This window comes from Mustelus asterias, chromosome 14, assembly GCF_964213995.1.
Source record: "Mustelus asterias chromosome 14, sMusAst1.hap1.1, whole genome shotgun sequence".
In the NCBI taxonomy this organism is placed as follows: Eukaryota; Metazoa; Chordata; class Chondrichthyes; order Carcharhiniformes; family Triakidae; genus Mustelus; species Mustelus asterias.
This window is the reverse complement of record NC_135814.1, coordinates 2,417,522-2,435,947: the sequence shown is the minus strand read 5'-3', so window position 1 is coordinate 2,435,947 and position 18,426 is coordinate 2,417,522. Positions and strand designations below refer to the sequence as shown.

Here is an 18,426-nt window from a genome sequence, read left to right as displayed (position 1 = left end):
TTGGTTTTGATCTTTATGTCGTCATTGTCTACAGGAAAACTGCCAGAAGACTGGAGGATAACAAATGTTGTCCCCTTGTTCAAGAAGGGGAGTAGAGACAACCCTGGTAATTATAGACCAGTGAGCCTTACTTCTGTTGTGGGAAAGTTTTGGAAAGGATTATAAGAGATAGGATTTATAAAAATCTAGAAAGGAATAATTTGATTAGGGATAGTCAACACGGTTTTGTGAAGGGTAGGTCGTGCCTCACAAACCTTATTGAGTTCTTTGAGAAGGTGACCAAAGAGGTGGATAAAGGTAAAGCGGTTGATGTGGTGTATATGGATTTCAGTAAAGTGTTTGATAAGGTTCCCATGGTAAGCTATTGCAGAAAAAACAGAGGTATGGGATTGAGGGTGATTTTGCGGTTTGGATCAGAAATTGGCTAGCTGTAAGAAGACAGAGGGTGGTGGTTGATGGGAAATGTTCATCCTGGAGTTCAGTTACTAGTGGTGTACCGCAAGGATCTGTTTTGGGGCCACTGCTGTTTGTCATTTTTATAAATGACCTGGATGAGGGCATAGAAGGATGGGTTAGTAAATTTGCGGATGACACTAAAGTCGGTGGAGTTGTGGACAGTGCGGAAGGATGTTGCAGGTTACAGAGGGACATAGATAAGCTGCAGAGCTGGGCTGAGAGGTGGCAAATGGAGTTTAATGCGGAAAAGTGTGAGGTGATTCACTTTGGAAGGAGTAACAGGAATACAGAGTACTGGGCTAATAATAAGATACTTGGTAGTGTGGATGAACAGAGAGATCTGGGTGTCCATGTGCATAGATCCCTGAAAGTTGGTACCCAGGTTGATAGGGTTGTTAAGAAGGCGTACGGTGTGTTAGCTTTTATTGGTAGAGGGATTGAGTTTCGGAGCCATGAGGTCATGTTGTAGCTGTACAAAACTCTGGTGCGGCCGCACTTGGAGTATTGCATACAGTTCTGGTCGCCGCATTATAGGAAGGATGTGGAAGCATTGGAAAGGGTGCAGAGGAGATTTACCAGGATGTTGCCTGGTATGGTGGGAAAGTCTTATGAGGAAAGACTGAGGGACATGAGGCTGTTTTCGTTAGAGAGAAGAAGGTTAAGAGGTGACTTAATAGAGGCATACAAGATGATTAGAGGATTAGATAGGGTGGACAGTGAGAGCCTTTTTCCTCGGATGGTGATGGCTAGCACGAGGGGACATAGCTTTAAATTGAGGGGTGATAGATATAGGACAGGTGTCAGAGGTAGGTTCTTTACTCAGAGAGTAGTAAGGGCATGGAATGCCCTGCCTGCAGCAGTAGTGGACTCGCCAACATTAAGGGCCTTTAAATGGTCATTGGATAAACATATGGATGAGGGTGCAGAGGAGGTTTACCAGGATGTTGCCTGGTATGGAGGGGAGATCCTATGAGGAGAGGCTGAGGGATTTGGGATTGTTTTCGCTGGAAAGGCGGCGGCTAAGAGGGGATCTTATTGAAACATATAAGATGATTAGAGGTTTAGATAGGGTGGATAGTGATAGCCTTTTTCCTCTGATGGAGAAATCCAGCACGAGGGGGCATGGCTTTAAATTGAGGGGGGGTAGTTATAGAACCGATGTCAGGGGTAGGTTCTTTACCCAGAGGGTGGTGAGGGATTGGAATGCCCTGCCAGCATCAGTAGTAAATGCGCCTAGTTTGGGGGCGTTTAAGAGATCCGTAGATAGGTTCATGGACGAAAAGAAATTGGTTTAGGTTGGAGGGTCACAGTTTTTTTTTTTAACTGGTCGGTGCAACATCGTGGGCCGAAGGGCCTGTTCTGCGCTGTAATGTTCTATGTTCTATGTTCTATGTTCTATTGGAATAGTGTAGGTTAGATGGGCTTTAGATTGGTTTCACAGGTCGGCGCAACATCGAGGGCCGAAGGGCCTGAACTGCGCTGTAATGTTCTATGTTCTCGCAAGCTTATATTGCTTTACATCTGCTCCCTGCAGCTTTCTCTTTTTGGAGTCTTCCTCTGTTCCTCACTCTTAACCTCACTGAACAGGATCTTTTTCAGATTCCTGTTCTTTCCCTCTGACCAGAAGGTCTTCTTGGAAATCATAGAAATCATAGAAACCCTACAGTGCAGAAGGAGGCCATTCGGCCCATCGAGTCTGCACCGACCACAATCCCACCCAGGCCTTAGCCCCACATATTTACCCACTAATACCTCTAACCTGCGCATCTCAGGACTCTAAGGGGCAATTTTTAACCTGGCCAATCAACCTAACCCGCACATCTTTGGAACTTTGTTCTGTCTCCCCCTGGTTTTGGGACCTTTCTGTTCTTTTTTTATGAGACCTGGTCTCTGCAATATCCTTCATGCCTATTCCAGCAATTTCATTGAACATCTGGGGTACATTCTTTCAGTTGAACTAAAACTGTCTTCTGTTCCCCATGTATCACTGTTACAAGGCAACCGTCCTGTTCGCTATGCCCTCTGTTTGCTTTAGTCTCATAAAACCTCATAAAACCCTATTAAAATGCAGGCACCTTTTAAAGTGAAACTAAACTGTAATTTCCTTAACACTCAACTGCAGAAATATAAAGCACACTTAAACTTAAGGCTATGCCTTCTTCCTAACACCCATAAATACAGATATAACTTATTTAAAACTATCTCTGTTTCTTAACACTGGGCTTGCCTTTGGGCTATTTCCTGACATTTTTCACTGTTTCTCTGGGCTGCAGTCACTGCTCCCACCATCTGTTATTGTTGGTTTGTTTTGGAAGACATTAGATGTCTTACTCTGATAAGAGATCTGACTGGAGGCAAGGTTCTTCCCTTAAAAGTACTTTTATTTACTTAACTACTATATACAGAATAACAGAACATCAGGACAGAAATATGCTGCTTCTCTCACTCCTGTCATCATTACTCACACTGTAGCGATTATTAGAGAAGTTTTAGAATTAAGCTTTTACAAGACCACAGTTTGAGGCTGAGGGAGGGAGGGAAGGGGTCCCACAGTCTGAGCGGAGTGTGAGAGAAAGGAATATTTATTTTAGGTGTGATTGGTCTTTCTATGCCCACCCAGCTGTTGAACCCTGGCAGGGGCTCTCTCTCTTTGTCTCTATTTTTCCTTTCCTGACTGTCTCAGTATCTGTCACTCCTTCCCTCCGTTTCCTTTCACCCACTTCTCTTTTGACTCTCCCTCTCTCCCTCGCTCTCTCTGTCATTGTCTCTGCATCCTCCTTACTCTTAACAGAAATCCCAGCATATTTCTGATCAAATAATTAATGGCAAATTTAAGATTTTTTTGACTTTTCAATTTTCTATATTTTGCTGCTGTTTATTATTACTATTACTGATAATGAATGACTATTAATTCTCAATTTTCTGTTTAAATTTCTATTTTTTAGCCCTGTGGGAGTGAGATCAAGACAGGGGGAGTGAGATCGAGACAGGGGAGCAGGGGAGTGTGATAAAGACAGGGGAGTGAGATAGAGACAAGGGGAGTGTGACAGAGACAGGGGAGTGAGATGGAGACAGGAGAGTGAGATAGAGACAGGAGAGTGAGATAGAGACAGGGGGAGTGAGATAGAGACAGGGGGAGTGAGATAGAGACAGGGGGAGTGAGATAGAGACAGGGGAGTGAGATCGAGACGGGGGAGTGAGATAGAGACAGGAGGAGTGAGATAGAGACGGGGGAGTGAGATAGAGACAGGGGGAGTGAGATAGAGACGGGGGAGTCAGATAGAGACAGGGGGAGTGAGATAGAGACAGGGGAGTGAGATAGAGACAGGGGGCATGTGGTAGAGACAGGGGGAGTGAGATCGAGACAGGGGGAGTGAGATCGAGACAGGGGAGTGAGATAGAGACAGAAGGCATGTGATAGAGACACGGGGAGTGAGATAGAGACAGGGGGAGTGAGATAGAGACAGGGGAGTGAGATAGAGACAGGCTCAAAAACCATTATATCCAAGTAAACAGTAATTTTCACTGATAATCCTCCATAACCAGTGATCTGAATAACTAATGAAACAAAATCCCTCACAAACTACATCTCCATAACCAGTTTAACTTAAGCTGAGGCTGATATAAATGGTGAGACTGATATTCATTCCAAAGCTAAGTGATTAGCTGTCCATTTACATCTTTGAAGGTTTGTGCCCGTTCTATCTAAGTGCTGGCTGACGCATTGAAAATCTGGCCTGGATTCTGATCCCTTGTTAGCAAGTGCTGCTGGCATGAGCGGCAACTGAGGGGTTTGGGTGAATGGAGGGAGCTGTTGGAAGTTGGAGAATGCAGTCTTTCTGGCCTGTCTTTCTGTTAACCTACGTGCCTTGGTAAGGAGCCGGGCTCTCTTTTACATCGAAAGCCTTTGTCTCAAATCGAACGAGGGAAGTTGAGCATGCCCATTAGAAATGAGAAACTGCCAAGCTGCGCTGTAGAGGGAGCCAGACAGAGTGGAGAACTGTTCCAGAATTTTTCACCAGGCTACATGCCCATCATCATTTTAAAGCAAATTTTAGTTAAAGCAACTGTGCCCAGGGCTCTGAGCCCATCTTCCATCTTCCACAGTTTAAATTCTGCATGCATCTCTCTCACCTCTCCTCTCTGTATCTCTCTGCAATGCATAAGGAAGCATGTGGGCCCAAGCGAACACTGCAGAATTGAAGACAAGGCAAGCAGTGTACTTGCTGAAATTAGGGCAAAGTTAATCAACAGACTACTGGACCATGAACAAGCTTGGTGGCTCAATGTAGCCAAAGCAAGACGCAAAATATGCAGCAATAATTGAATAAATGCTTCTGCCGAGGGATGGTGATCGAGTTTCAATGAGTGGCGACATCTCTTCATGGGAAAACATTTTTCATTGTTGCTTTTCTGTCACAATTTAAGTCTATGAACTTCACGCATTCATGGAACTCACTCGACAGGAGGGATGAGAGTCACTGCATCCTGTCCAGTTGTGAATGCAGGATAGTGAGCGGGAGAAGGATGTCAGAGAGTGAAGGGGAGAGAGCCTTCTTTAATTTGCCAGAGCTGTGCGGGTCAAACTTTCAAGAGTTCAGAGGGACCGTGCTCACTAGGAAGAGGCAGCACGATGCTGCTGGCCTTTGGCTCGGGTGGATTTAACATTTCACTTGCAGATATCTCGCAACTGGAGCCTGACAACAATTGGTATGTGGGCGACTGTCTCTATATTCCAGCCTCACTATTTCTCTCTTCTTCGCCAACTGATCCCTGTTTTTGTTTCTATGTGCCTCTCTCTTTCTTTCTCTCATTCTACTTCTCTTTCCATTTAATTGCTTGTTTCTCTTTGCCTTGTTTTATCATTGTTAGCTGTGCTCTCTGTCTCTCTCTTCCCCTATCTATCACTCTGCCTCTGCTCCGCCTGCTAGTTGTTTGTTCTGATTCTCTCACACTTTCCTTGCCTCACTGTTCTTTCTCTCTCCTGCTCTTTCCCTGTTTGTCCCCCCTGTTTCTTTCTGACCTAAATCTCTCTCCTATCGATGACTGTCTCCCCTATTCTTTCTGTCTTGGTTTCTCTCATTCTGTCTGTCTATTGCTGCCTCTGTCAATGCCTCTCCTATTGGCTCTTCCTTTATCTTGCTCTCTTCTCATCGTGTTTGTTTTAATTCAGTAAGAATCACCCTAGAACCACATTGTTAGCTCTTCATCCCTATGTGATGTTTTCCTGCACCCTGACATCACAGTGGTGGCACAGTGGTTAGCACTGCTGCCTCACAGCTCCAGGGACCCGGGTTCGATTCCCAGCTTGGGTCATTGTCTGTGTAGAGTTTCCCCGTGTCTGCTTAGATTTCCTCCGGGTGCTCCGATTTCCTTCCACAGTCTGAAAGGCATGCTGGTTAGGTGCATTGGCCATGCTAAATTCTCCCTCCGTGTACCCAAACAGGCGCCAGAGTGTGGCGACAAGTGGAATTTCACAGTAACTTCATTGCAGTGTTAATGTAAGTCTTACTTGTGACTAATAAATAAATAAACTTGATAAACTTTTTAATTGCAATGTCTTGGGGGAGGCCACTAGCTTTTCGATGTTGTAACTTGAGACATTGTGATTAATGTTACATAATATATAATACATTAAGACATTATATGACATATTATACACAGTTATACCCAGTAGATAGGTCTGCCTCAGATTACTAATTTCTCACATTTTTCCAGAATCTTGCATTAGGAGTGTCTCTGTGCTACAGAAATCCCTTAGGATGTTCCTTGATAAATATTCTAGGATAACAATACACCGATTCCACACCGAAGACTCGAACGCATCCCACCAATGCCCAAATACCGAGGATTCATGGGATGTGGGCAATTACCAATCCCTAATTGCCCTTGAACTGAGTATCTCTCTCTGTCATTTCCAAGGGACAGTTAAGAGTCACCCACATTGCTGTGGCTCTGGAGTCACATGTAGGCCAGACCGGGTGAGGACGGCAGATTTCCTTTCCTAAAGGACATTAATGAACTAAATGGGTTTTTACGACAATCAACAATGGTTTCATGGTCATCATTAAGTGGAAAAGTGAATCGTGTGGAGGACGGAGAAGATCTGCAGAGAGATTTGGACAGGCTGAGTGAGTGGGCGAGGATATGGCAAATGGAGTATAACGTTGAGAAATGCGAGGTTATACACTTTGGAGGAAATAATAACAAATGGGATTACTATCTCAATGGAAACAAATTAAAACATGCTACCGTGCAGAGGGACCTGGGGGTCCTTGTGCATGAGACGCAAAAGCCCAGTCTGCAGGTACAACAGGTGATCAAGAAGGCAAATGGGATGTTGGCCTATATTGCGAAGGGGATAGAATATAAAAGCAGGGATGTCTTGATGCACCTGTACAGGGCATTGGTGAGGCCGCAGCTGGAATACTGTGTGCAGTATTGGTCCCCTTATATGAGGAAGGATATATTGGCATTGGAGGGAGTGCAGAGAAGGTTCACCAGGTTGATACCGGAGATGAGGGGTTTGGATTATGAGGAGAGGCTGAGGAGATTGGGTTTGTACTCGTTGGAGTTTAGAAGGATGAGGGGGGATCTTATGGAGACTTATAAGATAATGCGGGGGCTGGATAGGGTGGAGGCGGGGAGATTCTTTCCACTTAGTAAGGAAGTTAAAACTAGAGGACACAGCCTCAAAATAAAGGGGGGTCGGTTTAAGACAGAGTTGAGGAGGAACTTCTTCTCCCAGAGGGTGGTGAATCTCTGGAATTCTCTGCCCACTGAGGTGGTGGAGGCTACCTCGCTGAATATGTTTAAAGCGCGGATGGATGGATTCCTGAGCGGTAAGGGAATTAAGGGTTATGGGGATCAGGCGGGTAAGTGGTACTGATCCACGTCAGATCAGCCATGATCTTATTGAATGGCGGGGCAGGCTCGAGGGGCTAGATGGCCTACTCCTGTTCCTATTTCTTATGTTCTTATTAAACTTGTAATTCCAGAGTTTTATTGAATTCAAATTTCACCATCTACCATGGTGTGGTGAGATTCGAACCTGGATCTCCAGAGCATTACCCTGGTCTCTGGATTACTATTCCAGTGACAATGCCACTATGCCGCTGCTTCCCCATTATTTTATAATATACACAAAGTTATACCCTATGACACACGATGTGTTCTTATATAATATATATGTACAGTGTTATACCCAGTGCAGGCTGTGTTACTATTTATCACATAGTGTTTGTTCCAGTAACAAACGGTGAGTTATCATACAATATATAAAGCGTTATACCCAGTGATGCACAGTGTGTTATTATACAATATATAGTGTTATCCCCAGCAGACAGTTTGATTATCTTATATAAACAGTGTTATACCCAGTAAACAAAGAACAATAACAGGAAATGTTGGAAAACTCAACAGGCTCGGCAGCATCTTTAGGGAGGGAAACAGAGTTCATGTTTTGAGTCCCTGTAACTCTTGAGCTAAAGAGAGGGAGAAATGTGATAGATTTCATTCTGTATAACAGGGAGTTGAGTGGCTGGAGCAAAATGGAAGATAGGATCAGGATAGATTTGACAAAGATGAGGAGAGAATGTTTCCGGTGGGCTACCGGAGCCTGTGTTCTGCTTTGTCCTGTGCAGTCAGTTGATTTCTGGGTTCTTTGACTGAATCGTTGCCTTTCCTGTTCTGTTTCTTCTCGCAGAGCCCAGAAGTTACGTGGAGTCAGTTGTCAGGACGGCGGCAGTCGGGGGCAGCAATCTACAAAGTTCTCCCACGCCTCAGAGCTACATGGTCGACCCCCCAGCCAGAAGCATACCCTGCACCTCAACATTCACTTCCCCCAGTCCGGTCTCAACGAGCAGCCCTTTGCTTGGCATGGAGAGGTGAGGAGAATCAATTAGCTGGAGTGGAAGGGTAAAGGAGATACATAGGCACCAGCTCCCTGGTTTGATATCCGGCTTGTTGCTCTGTGTCTGAGGCTCAGTCCCACACTGGGAGAGATCAATGTAGCTGGATCAGAGCCTGTGGGTCAGCTCCGCACCAGGAGATGCAGTCAGACACTGAGCCAACAACAGGAACTTGATTGATTTTTCAGTGGTAGATCCAAATTGCTTGATCACTCCTTTTGACTGGAAGATGGGACATTTCTGACAATTATTGAGGGGTTTTTTTGTTATTCAGGAAGTTCTTGTGCCTGCAGGATAAGGGTATTCGGCAGTGGAAGGTCTAATGTGGGAATGGGGAACTGTACCGTCTATAGTATGATATAGAGAGTCACATGATAGTGACTGCCTGTGGAGTAGGGTCTGGGATGAGCTGACATGGAGACGGCAGCCCTGGCAGCGCCTTGGATATGTACATAACCGTATCTCCAGGGACCTTTCCAGAAATACCAGACAATCTTTACAACATTGTCCGCTGACTGTGGGAACCAGGGCAAGTCCTGCTGCAATTTGAGTGAGAATTCGCAGTCAGCAGGTGTGAAAGCCTGAATGGTCAGTGCCAGCGGGACAGATTGTCAGGTCAGACTGGGTTAATGCTTCTTTCTCATACAGATTCTGTCTTTTTTTAATTTCCTCAGTGCCTTCATCACAAGCTGTCCATCAGCAGGTGCCAATGGGCATCATACCACTCCGGCCCAGCCAAGTCTGGATTCCAGTTTAAGATCGGCAAGCTTCTCACATCCGTCCCTTGCTGAGAGCAGCTATCTCAACACCACCCCATCAAACCATTCAGCCCTGGGCACTAGCAGCTCCTCGGGAAGCTTTGCCATGGGTGCAGACTTTTCACTAAGCCCGGGTGCCCTTCACCAAGACAGGGCTGCGACAGGAGTTCATGGGTTGCCTGGCAGCCCACAGTCTCTCCATCGGACAATGGCCACTAATGCCCCCTCAAGCCCTTCCTTGAGCAGGAGAATAATCAGTCCAGGGACAGTGATGCCCCCTGGAAGCCCAGGTATGACCAGGAACCCGATGGGTGCTCATGGAGTTCTGACTGGCACATCAAGTAGCCCGATTATGTCCAGATACCCTGGCATTGTTAGTGCCAGTGCGCCAGTCACCCCCAGCAGCCCAGTCTTGGAGCCATACCCTTTGTACGGCTATTCGACTCCAACAGCACAGCTGGACGAGCGGTATCCAGCGCTCTCTCGCCAAGGGAGTTCCTCGGGATACGCTTCACCCGGAACGCCGGGCTTCCCCGTCTCACCGGCTTACTACAACTCGGCCACAAGCAGCCCTGCCTCTGCAGCGGTTTTCACTGTCACACCAACCCCGCAGGGGCCCAGTGGTTCCTCTCCACCCCGAGGATGTCCAGTTGTTAGCCCTCAACCTGCTCTGCCAGAGAAGAGGCGAATGTCAAGTGGTGACCGCTCCAACAGCTCAACCAACTATGCCACAGTCAATGGAAAGACGAACTCGCCCATCTCCAGTGGGATGTCGAGCCCAAGTGGAGGCAGCTATCCAAGTGTAGCTTTTTCACACACATTACCTGACTTCTCCAAGCTCTCTCTGCATGGTAAGGAGATCACGTCACTTACATATTTGAAAAAACTGTATTTTGTCTCTTGTGGTCTTGTGATCATGTTTGACTAAGCTATTAGAATTCCCTGAGGAAGTAACATCTGAGGCTTTTCATTTCTCTTTCACCCTCCTGTATTTCTTTTTAACCTGAGGTACACTGTCTTTATTATCTCCCATGAGAGTTCCCTTACCACCTAAGGATTTCTCTTTTCCCCAGTTTCTATGCTTTACAGGGTGAAACCAAACTTCGATTTATGAACTAACTCATAATCATCTACCATTTCTGCAGCTAACCTCACAGTTTTAACTCTCTGCTCTTCCACATGAGTTCTCACTACTTTGGGAATTGCTACCCTTTCCTAAGAGCCTCATACGTCTGGTCTATTCAAGGCCCCTTTCCACCTGTCAGAATTACTTGTTTGATCCTTTCAAATTCTATGTACGTTTGACCAGGTTCCTTCCTTAGATTTCTAAACCGTTGTCTGTAAGCTTCTGTCACTAGTTCATAATGCACTTAAAAATGCTTTTTTCACCTCATCATAATCCACAGATACCTCTTCCGATACAGACACAAGCATCTCACTAGCTCTACCTAACAAATTTGTTTGAATCAACAATACCCACATGGTCTGTGGCCATTTCATTTGTTTAAGTACTTTCTCAAATGAAATGAAAAAGGCTTCTACATCCTTTTCCTCAAACCTTGGCAATGCTTGGACATATTTAAACAGATCTCCACCTGGCCTTTGACTACGATGGGTTTGCTCTTCCTCACTGTCCCTATCACTACTCCCAACTTTTACCTTTGCCTCCACCATTTTAAATTGATGTTCACTTTTCAGTTCCAGTTTCCGAAGTTCACATTCTATCTCTTTTTCCCTTTCCTCTCTTTCTGTTGGTTTTTGTTCTTGCAGGGCTATTCTTTCCCTTTCTTTTTCCCTTGCCTATAATTCAGGCAGTTTCTATTCTTTTGCTTGCTGTTCCATTCTCTCTCTTGCTTTTGCTTCTAATTCAAGCTGTTTCATTTTTAATTGAATTCTATCAATTTCCACTGATTCTGACTGTGTTTCTGGCAAATTCAAATGCTGAGCTATCGCTGCAATTATCTCCACCTTCCTCAACCCTTCAGGAAACGTTAATTGCACCTTGCTTGCCAATTCTAAAAGCTTTGCTTTAACCACCTTTTGTAAACCACTCCAAGTGACCTCTTTCACACCCAGGATACTTTTAGCCACTGAAAGAGCCATTATTCCACAAGGTACTCCCTATTTAAAACAACCAAATGCAACACCTGAACACAAATATACTCACGACCCACTGTCTTTGAGTACAATAATCCCAAACCAAACCGAAGATTTTAAACCGTAAAGAGACTCCAATTCTCTGAAGGCCCAGACCAGAAACTCCAAGGTATATTATGCAGTTAGCCTAGACCCAAACTTTTGCTTTTGATTTTGGCATTAGGGTGAGCATAAGGTGTTTCACTCCAGGTATGATTCAAGTGACCCACGAGGAAGCTTTTATCAAAACAAACTTTATTGAAGAATGCAGTTAGGATATAACAAAAATAATTAGCATAACTTTCACCAATTAAAATACTTAAACATAAGAAAGTACAATCCTTAATAGCTTGCTATCTCTGTTGTTCCAATTTAAAGCAATATCCCGTAGACATACACCCTTCTACAGAATCAGTGAGCATAAAAACAAGTATGCTCACATGATGCTCGGTTTTCAGCCTTTTAACATTTCTGGACAGAGATCCAGACAGCAGTTTCCAAAACAGCAACTCTCAGAGAAATACCAACTCTCATACAGCAGAATCTCCAAAAAAGAAATTTATCTCCTGGCAGATTCCTGGCTCCAACTTCAGAGAGGGGAATAGAGAGACACTGCTCTCTTTTTATTCCAAAAACAGCTTCTAAGCTTGAATATTCTCTGTAAGCCCAGCTTCCTCTCACATGACCATACCTGCAAATCATCCTAATCATCTCCACTCTGCAAAATCCCAGGGGAAAACACTGAACAGCATTAGTTCAGATTAAAACCAACATTTTAGCCATTAGAAGCAATTATGCTGCTGCAGTAACAATACAGGATAGCGGTAGATGGAACGGCTCTGCTGAGTGTATTAAACTGCGATAACTGAACCTGCACAAGAACATGGCTCAAATACATTTCTATAAGCACAGAATCGTCACACTCCCCTTAGCCTAAAACGATGGCATCTCGTTCTAGAATGTCCAACCAGAGGAAGCATCCTCTCTACATCTACCCTGTCAATCCCCTTTAACATCTTATATACCTCAATTAGATCTCCTCTCATTCTGCTAAACTCCAGTGAGTTAGGACCTAAACTGCTCAATCTCTCAGGAATTAATCCAGTGAACTTTCTCTGAACTGCCTCTAATGCATTTAATTCCTTCTCAAGTACAGGGACCAGACTGTGTGCAGTACTCCGGATGCAGTCTCACCAATGCCTTGTACAGTTGCAACACCATGTCCCTGCTTTTATATTCCATTAGCAATGAATGACTAAATTCCATTTGTCTTCCCTATTACCTGCTGCACCTGGATACTAACTTTCTGTGATTCATGAATGCGGACACCCAGATCTCTCTGCACTGAAGCAGTTTGAAGTTTCTCTCCATTTAGATCAGTTGTATTTTTTTATTCCTCTGACCAAAATAGATAATCTCACGCTTATCCTCATTAAATTCCAGCTGCTAGATATTGGTCCATTCACCTCACCTAGCCATATCCATTTGTAAATTTCTCATTGCCTCATTGCAACTTGCTTTCCCACCTGTTTTAATGTCATCTACAAATTTGACTATATTACCTTCTACTGTCCTTAACTGGTCGGGCCTATATGTGACTCCAGATCCACAGCAATGTTAGAGCACTTGGTTAGATTCAGAGTAAGGCACCCTCCAGATTGTCCACATCAAACACTCACAGGACAGGTACAGCACGGGGTTAGATACAGAGTAAAGCTCCCTCTACACTGTCCCCATCAAACACTCCCAGGACAGGTACAGCACGGGGTTAGATGCAGAGTAAAGCTCCCTCTACACTGTCCCCATCAAACACTCCCAGGACAGGTACAGCATGGGGTTAGATACAGAGTAAAGCTCCCTCTACACTGTCCCCATCAAACACTCACAGGACAGGTACAGCACGGGGTTAGATACAGAGTAAAGCTCCCTCTACACTGTCCCCATCAAACACTCACAGGACAGGTACAGCACGGGGTTAGATACAGAGTAAAGCTCCCTCTACACTGTCCCCATCAAACACTCCTAGGACAGGTACAGCATGGAGTTAGATACAGAATAAAGCTCACTCTACACTGTCCCCCATCAAACACTCCCAGGACAGGTACAGCACGGGGTTAGATACAGAGTAAAGCTCACTCTACATTGTCCCCCATCAAACACTCCCAGGACAAGTACAGCACGGGGTTAGATACAGAGTAAAGCTCCCTCTACACTGTCCTCCATCAAACATTCCCAGGACAGGTACAGCACGGGGTTAGACACAGAGTAAAGCTCCCTCTCCACTGTTTGTAGGGTAGGAAAAATTAATTAATGTTTTATTTCTGTCTGATACTGTAACTATGTAAGTGCCTTAGTTCCTTTTTCCAATTTTTCCTCCTTAACCCTGTGCCATTCTGGTGTCTATCCCACCAGTCCAGTTGGGGCAGCTATTTACAGACTTTACAATTTACAGCTATCTACAAACTCACCAGTCGAGAGTGAAATCAGGTTTTTAAACCCTAAGACCACAAGAAATAGGAACACGAGTCGGCCTTTCGGCCCCTCAAGCCTGCTCCACCATTCAATAGGAACTTGGTTGATCCAACATTCCTCATGTCCACTTTCCTGCCCTTTCCCCGTAACCCTGGATTCCCTCACTGATCAAAAATCTATCTCAGCCTTAAATATACACAAGGACTCTGCCCCTCTCTGTGGGAAGGAGCTCCAAAGACTCTCAACCCTCTGAGAGAAGAAATTCCTCCTCATCTCAATCTTAAATTGGCGCCGCTTTATTCTCAGACTGTGCCCTCTTGGTCCTAGATTCTTCCATGAGGGGAAATATCCTCTCAGCATTTACCCTGTCAAACCCTGTAAGAATCTGATATATTTCAACGAGATCATCTCTCATTCTGCTTAATTCCAATGAGTGGAGTCCCAGCCTGTTGAACCTTTCCTCATTCGACAATCCCTCCAAACCGGGGATCGTCCTCGTGAACCTTCTCTGAACTGTCTCCAATGAAATAATATCTTTCCTTAAATAAGAGGACCACAGTTGCTGACACTGCTTCGTCCTGCTTTCCTTTCTATCTCAGATGGAAGCCCAGAAGCAAGAGCCCATGTGAAGTTCGTGCAAGACACATCCAAGTACTGGTACAAACCAGACATCTCCCGCGAGCAAGGTATACGAGAGTGCACGACACAACTGAATCTTGAAGATATTGGGGGGCAGGAAGGGAATTTGAGGGGGGCAGATAAAACCTCAGATGTCCCACTGAGGGGCAGAAGGAAAGGAGGAGCTGGATTCTCCTCTTCCAGTGCTGATGTTCAGAGGGACAGTAGAGAAACTCAGAGCTTCAGTTCATACAGGGTCTGGCTGGGGAATTCACCTTCAATTATCAGTTCAGAGTTTTGTCACTGAGGGATTAATACTGGCCAGGACACTGAGGCCAACCCTGACTCTTCAGGGTGGGATCTTTTATATCCACCTGAGAGAGCACATTGTGCTACTGACACTGCCACACTCCCTCAATACTGACCCTCTGACAGTGTGGCACTCCCTCAGTACTGACCCTCTGACAGTGTGGCACTCCCTCAGTACTGACCCTCTGACAGTGCGGCACTCCCTCAATACTGACCCTCTGACAGTGTGGCACTCCCTCAGTACTGACCCTCTGACAGTGCAGCACTCCCTCAATACTGACCCTCTGACAGTGTGGCACTCCCTCAATACTGACCCTCTGACAGTGTGGCACTCCCTCAGTACTGACCCTCTGACAGTGCAGCACTCCCTCAGTACTGACCCTCTGACAGTGCAGCACTCCCTCAGTACTGACCCTCTGACAGTGCAGCACTCCCTCAGTACTGACCCTGTGACAGTGCGGCACTCCCTCAATACTGACCCTCTGACAGTGTGGCACTCCCTCAGTACTGACCCTCTGACAGTGCGGCACTCCCTCAATACTGACCCTCTGACAGTGTGGCACTCCCTCAGTACTGACCCTCTGACAGTGCAGCACTCCCTCAGTACTGACCCTCTGACAGTGCAGCACTCCCTCAGTACTGACCCTGTGACAGTGCGGCACTCCCTCAGTACTGACCCTCTGACAGTGCGGCACTCCCTCAGTACTGACCCTCTGACAGTGCGGCACTCCCTCAGTACTGACCCTCTGACAGTGCGGCACTCCCTCAGTACTGACCCTCTGACAGTGCGGCACTCCCTCAGTACTGACCCCCTGACAGTGCGGCACTCCCTCAGTACTGACCCTCTGACAGTGTGGCACTCCCTCAGTACTGACCCCCTGACAGTGCGGCACTCCCTCAGTACTGACCCTCTGACAGTGCAGCACTCCCTCAGTACTGACCCTCTGACAGTGCAGCACTCCCTCAGTACTGACCCTCTGACAGTGCGGCACTCCCTCAGTACTGACCCTCTGACAGTGCAGCACTCCCTCAGTACTGACCCTCTGACAGTGCAGCACTCCCTCAGTACTGACCCTCTGACAGTGCGGCACTCCCTCAGTACTGACCCCCTGACAGTGCGGCACTCCCTCAGTACTGACCCTCTGACAGTGTGGCACTCCCTCAGTACTGACCCCCTGACAGTGCGGCACTCCCTCAGTACTGACCCTCTGACAGTGCGGCACTCCCTCAGTACTGACCCTCTGACAGTGCGGCACTCCCTCAGTACTGACCCTCTGACAGTGCGGCACTCCCTCAGTACTGACTAACTGACAGTGCAGCCCTCCCTCAGTACTGACCCTCTGACAGTGCAGCACTCCCTCAGTACTGACCCTCTAACAGTGCGGCGCTCCCTCAGTACTGACCCTCTGACAGTGCGGCACTCCCTCAGTATTTAAGAAGGGTAGCAAGGAAAACCCGGGTAATTATAGGCCAGTGAGCTTGACATCAGTGATAGTGAAATTGTTGGAGAAGATTCTTAGGAATAGGATCTATACACATTTGGAACTGAATTGCCTTGTTAGCGACAGACAGCATGGTTTTGTATGAGAGAGGTCATGGCTCACTCATTTAATTGCGTTTTTTGAGGAGGTGACAAAAATGATTGATGAGGGAAGGTCTGTGAATGTTGTCTACATGGATTTTAGTAAGGCATTGACAAGGCTCCTTGTGGCAGGCTGGTGCAAAAGATTAAATCTCACGGGATCGGGGTGAACTAGCTGGATGGATTCAGAACTGGCTTGGTCATTGAAGACAGAGGGTAGCGTTGGAAGAGTGCTTTTCTGAATGGAGGTCTGTAACTAGTGGTGTTCCGCAGGGATCAGTGCTGGGACCTCTGCTGTTTGTAATATCTATAAATGACTTGGAAGAAAACGTAGCTGGTCTGATTAACAAGTTTGCGGATGTGACGAAGATTGTCGGAGGATACAGCAGGATATAGATAGGCTGGAAAAATGGGCGGAGAAATGGCAGATGGAATTTAATCCAGACTAATGCGAGATGATGCATTTTGGTAGATCCAATTCAGGTGGGAGCTATAAAATAAATGGCAGAACCATCAGGAGCATCGACACACAGAGAGATCTGGGAGTACCGGTCCACAGATCCTTAAAAATGGCAGCACAGGTGGAAAAGGTGGTGAAGAAAGCATATGGAATGCTGGCCTTCATCGGCTGGGGCATCGAGTATGGCAAATTATGTTACAGCTGTATAAAACGTTGGCTACACTTGTGAGGGGTCGCAGTGTGAGGGGTCATTGTGTGAGGGGTCGCTGTGTGAGGGGTCGCTGTGTGAGGGGTCACTATGTGAGGGGTCACTGTGTGAGGGGTCACTGTGTGAAGGGTCGCTATGTGAGCGGTCGCTGTGTGGGGGGTCACTGTGTAAGGGGTCACTGAGGGGTCACTGTGTGAGGGGTCACTGTGTGAGGGGTCGCTGTGTGGGGGGTCACTATGTGAGGGGTCACTGTGTGAGGGGTCACTGAAGGGGCACTAAGGGGTCGCTGTGTGGGGGGTCACTGAGGGGTTGCTATGTGAGGGGTCGCTGTGTGAGGGATCGTTGAGGGGTCGCTGTGTGAGGGGTCACTGAGCGGTCGCTGTGTGAGGGGGTCACTGTGTGAGGGGCCACTGAGGGGTCGCTGTGTGAGGGGTCACTGTGTCAGGGGTCGCTGTGTGAGGGGTCGCTGTATGAGGGGTCGCTGTGTGAGGGGTCACTGAGGGGTCGCTGTGTGAGGGGTCACTGTGTCAGGGGTCGCTGTGTGAGGGGTCGCTGTGTGAGGGGTCGCTGTGTGAGGGGTCACTGAGGGGTCGCTGTGTGAGGGGTCACTGTGTCAGGGGTCGCTGTGTGAGGGGTTGCTGTGTGAGGGGTCACTGTGTGAGGGGTTGCTGTGTGAGGGGTCACTGTGTGAGGGGTTGCTGTGTGAGGGGTCACTGTGTCAGGGGTCACTGAGGGGTCTCTGTGAGAGGTCTCTGTGAGGGAGAGCTTTGCTTGCATTGACCCAGTTGAACACAGATTGAGTTGTGAATTGAACACTTGCCCACTCACACTTGCTCACTGCCAATGGGAATTGGGCTGGAAGCTGGGACTTGATGCTTATTCTGACTTGTTGGTTTTAATGTCTGTGATATGTTTACATATTAATGTCCTTTCTTGTCATCCTTTCCTCCTCACCCTCTCTCACCTGGTCATCTCCTCTCTCCCCTTCTCACCATGTCACCTGAATCCTCTTCTCCCTATCCTCTACAATTCTCCCTCTCTCTCGCCTCTGCTTCCTTTCCATTTCCTGCCTTTCTTTCCTCTCTCTCCACTCCCCCTTCCCTCCCTCCTTCACCCTCTCTCTCCTGTCACCCTGAATATTCCCTCCTCCAATCCTATTCCTCCAGCGATTGGTCTGCTGAGGGACCGAGATCCCGGAGCCTTTATCATTCGAGACAGCCATTCATTCCGCGGAGCGTATGGCCTGGCCATCAAGGTCTCCAGCCCTCCCCCAACTATCGCGCAGCAAAGCAAGAAAGGTACTGACACAACTCTCACCCTCACCCTAAGAGCGGGAACAGGAGCAGGACTGGGGGGATTCGGAATGCAATTCTCCCTGTAGGAATTTCCCTATATCAAGAATCTAGGACAATTCTGGGAAAATGAGGAGCAGGAAGGGGAGAGAGATTGAGAGACAAGGTTCCGGAGAAGAGACAGAGAATTAAGGTACAGGGCAATTTGATTAGTTTATGGGGAGA

The 18,426-nt window shown here is 46.9% G+C and overlaps 1 protein-coding gene across 7 annotated transcripts in view; it reads left to right on the top strand.

The window, feature by feature from the left end:
• The window catches only part of tns1b (tensin 1b), a 668,363-nt gene that overhangs the window by 616,769 nt on the left and 33,168 nt on the right, over window positions 1–18,426 (top strand). For 6 of the 7 annotated variants that reach the window (XM_078227753.1, XM_078227751.1, XM_078227752.1 and 3 more), the window contains 4 exons: window positions 8,162–8,342; window positions 9,041–9,975; window positions 14,332–14,418; window positions 18,076–18,207. In XM_078227753.1, the coding sequence (XP_078083879.1) occupies window positions 8,162–8,342; window positions 9,041–9,975; window positions 14,332–14,418; window positions 18,076–18,207 (1,335 nt within the window). The remainder of the gene's footprint in view (window positions 1–8,161; window positions 8,343–9,040; window positions 9,976–14,331; window positions 14,419–18,075; window positions 18,208–18,426) is intronic. The other variant, XM_078227754.1, reaches the window with a different exon arrangement.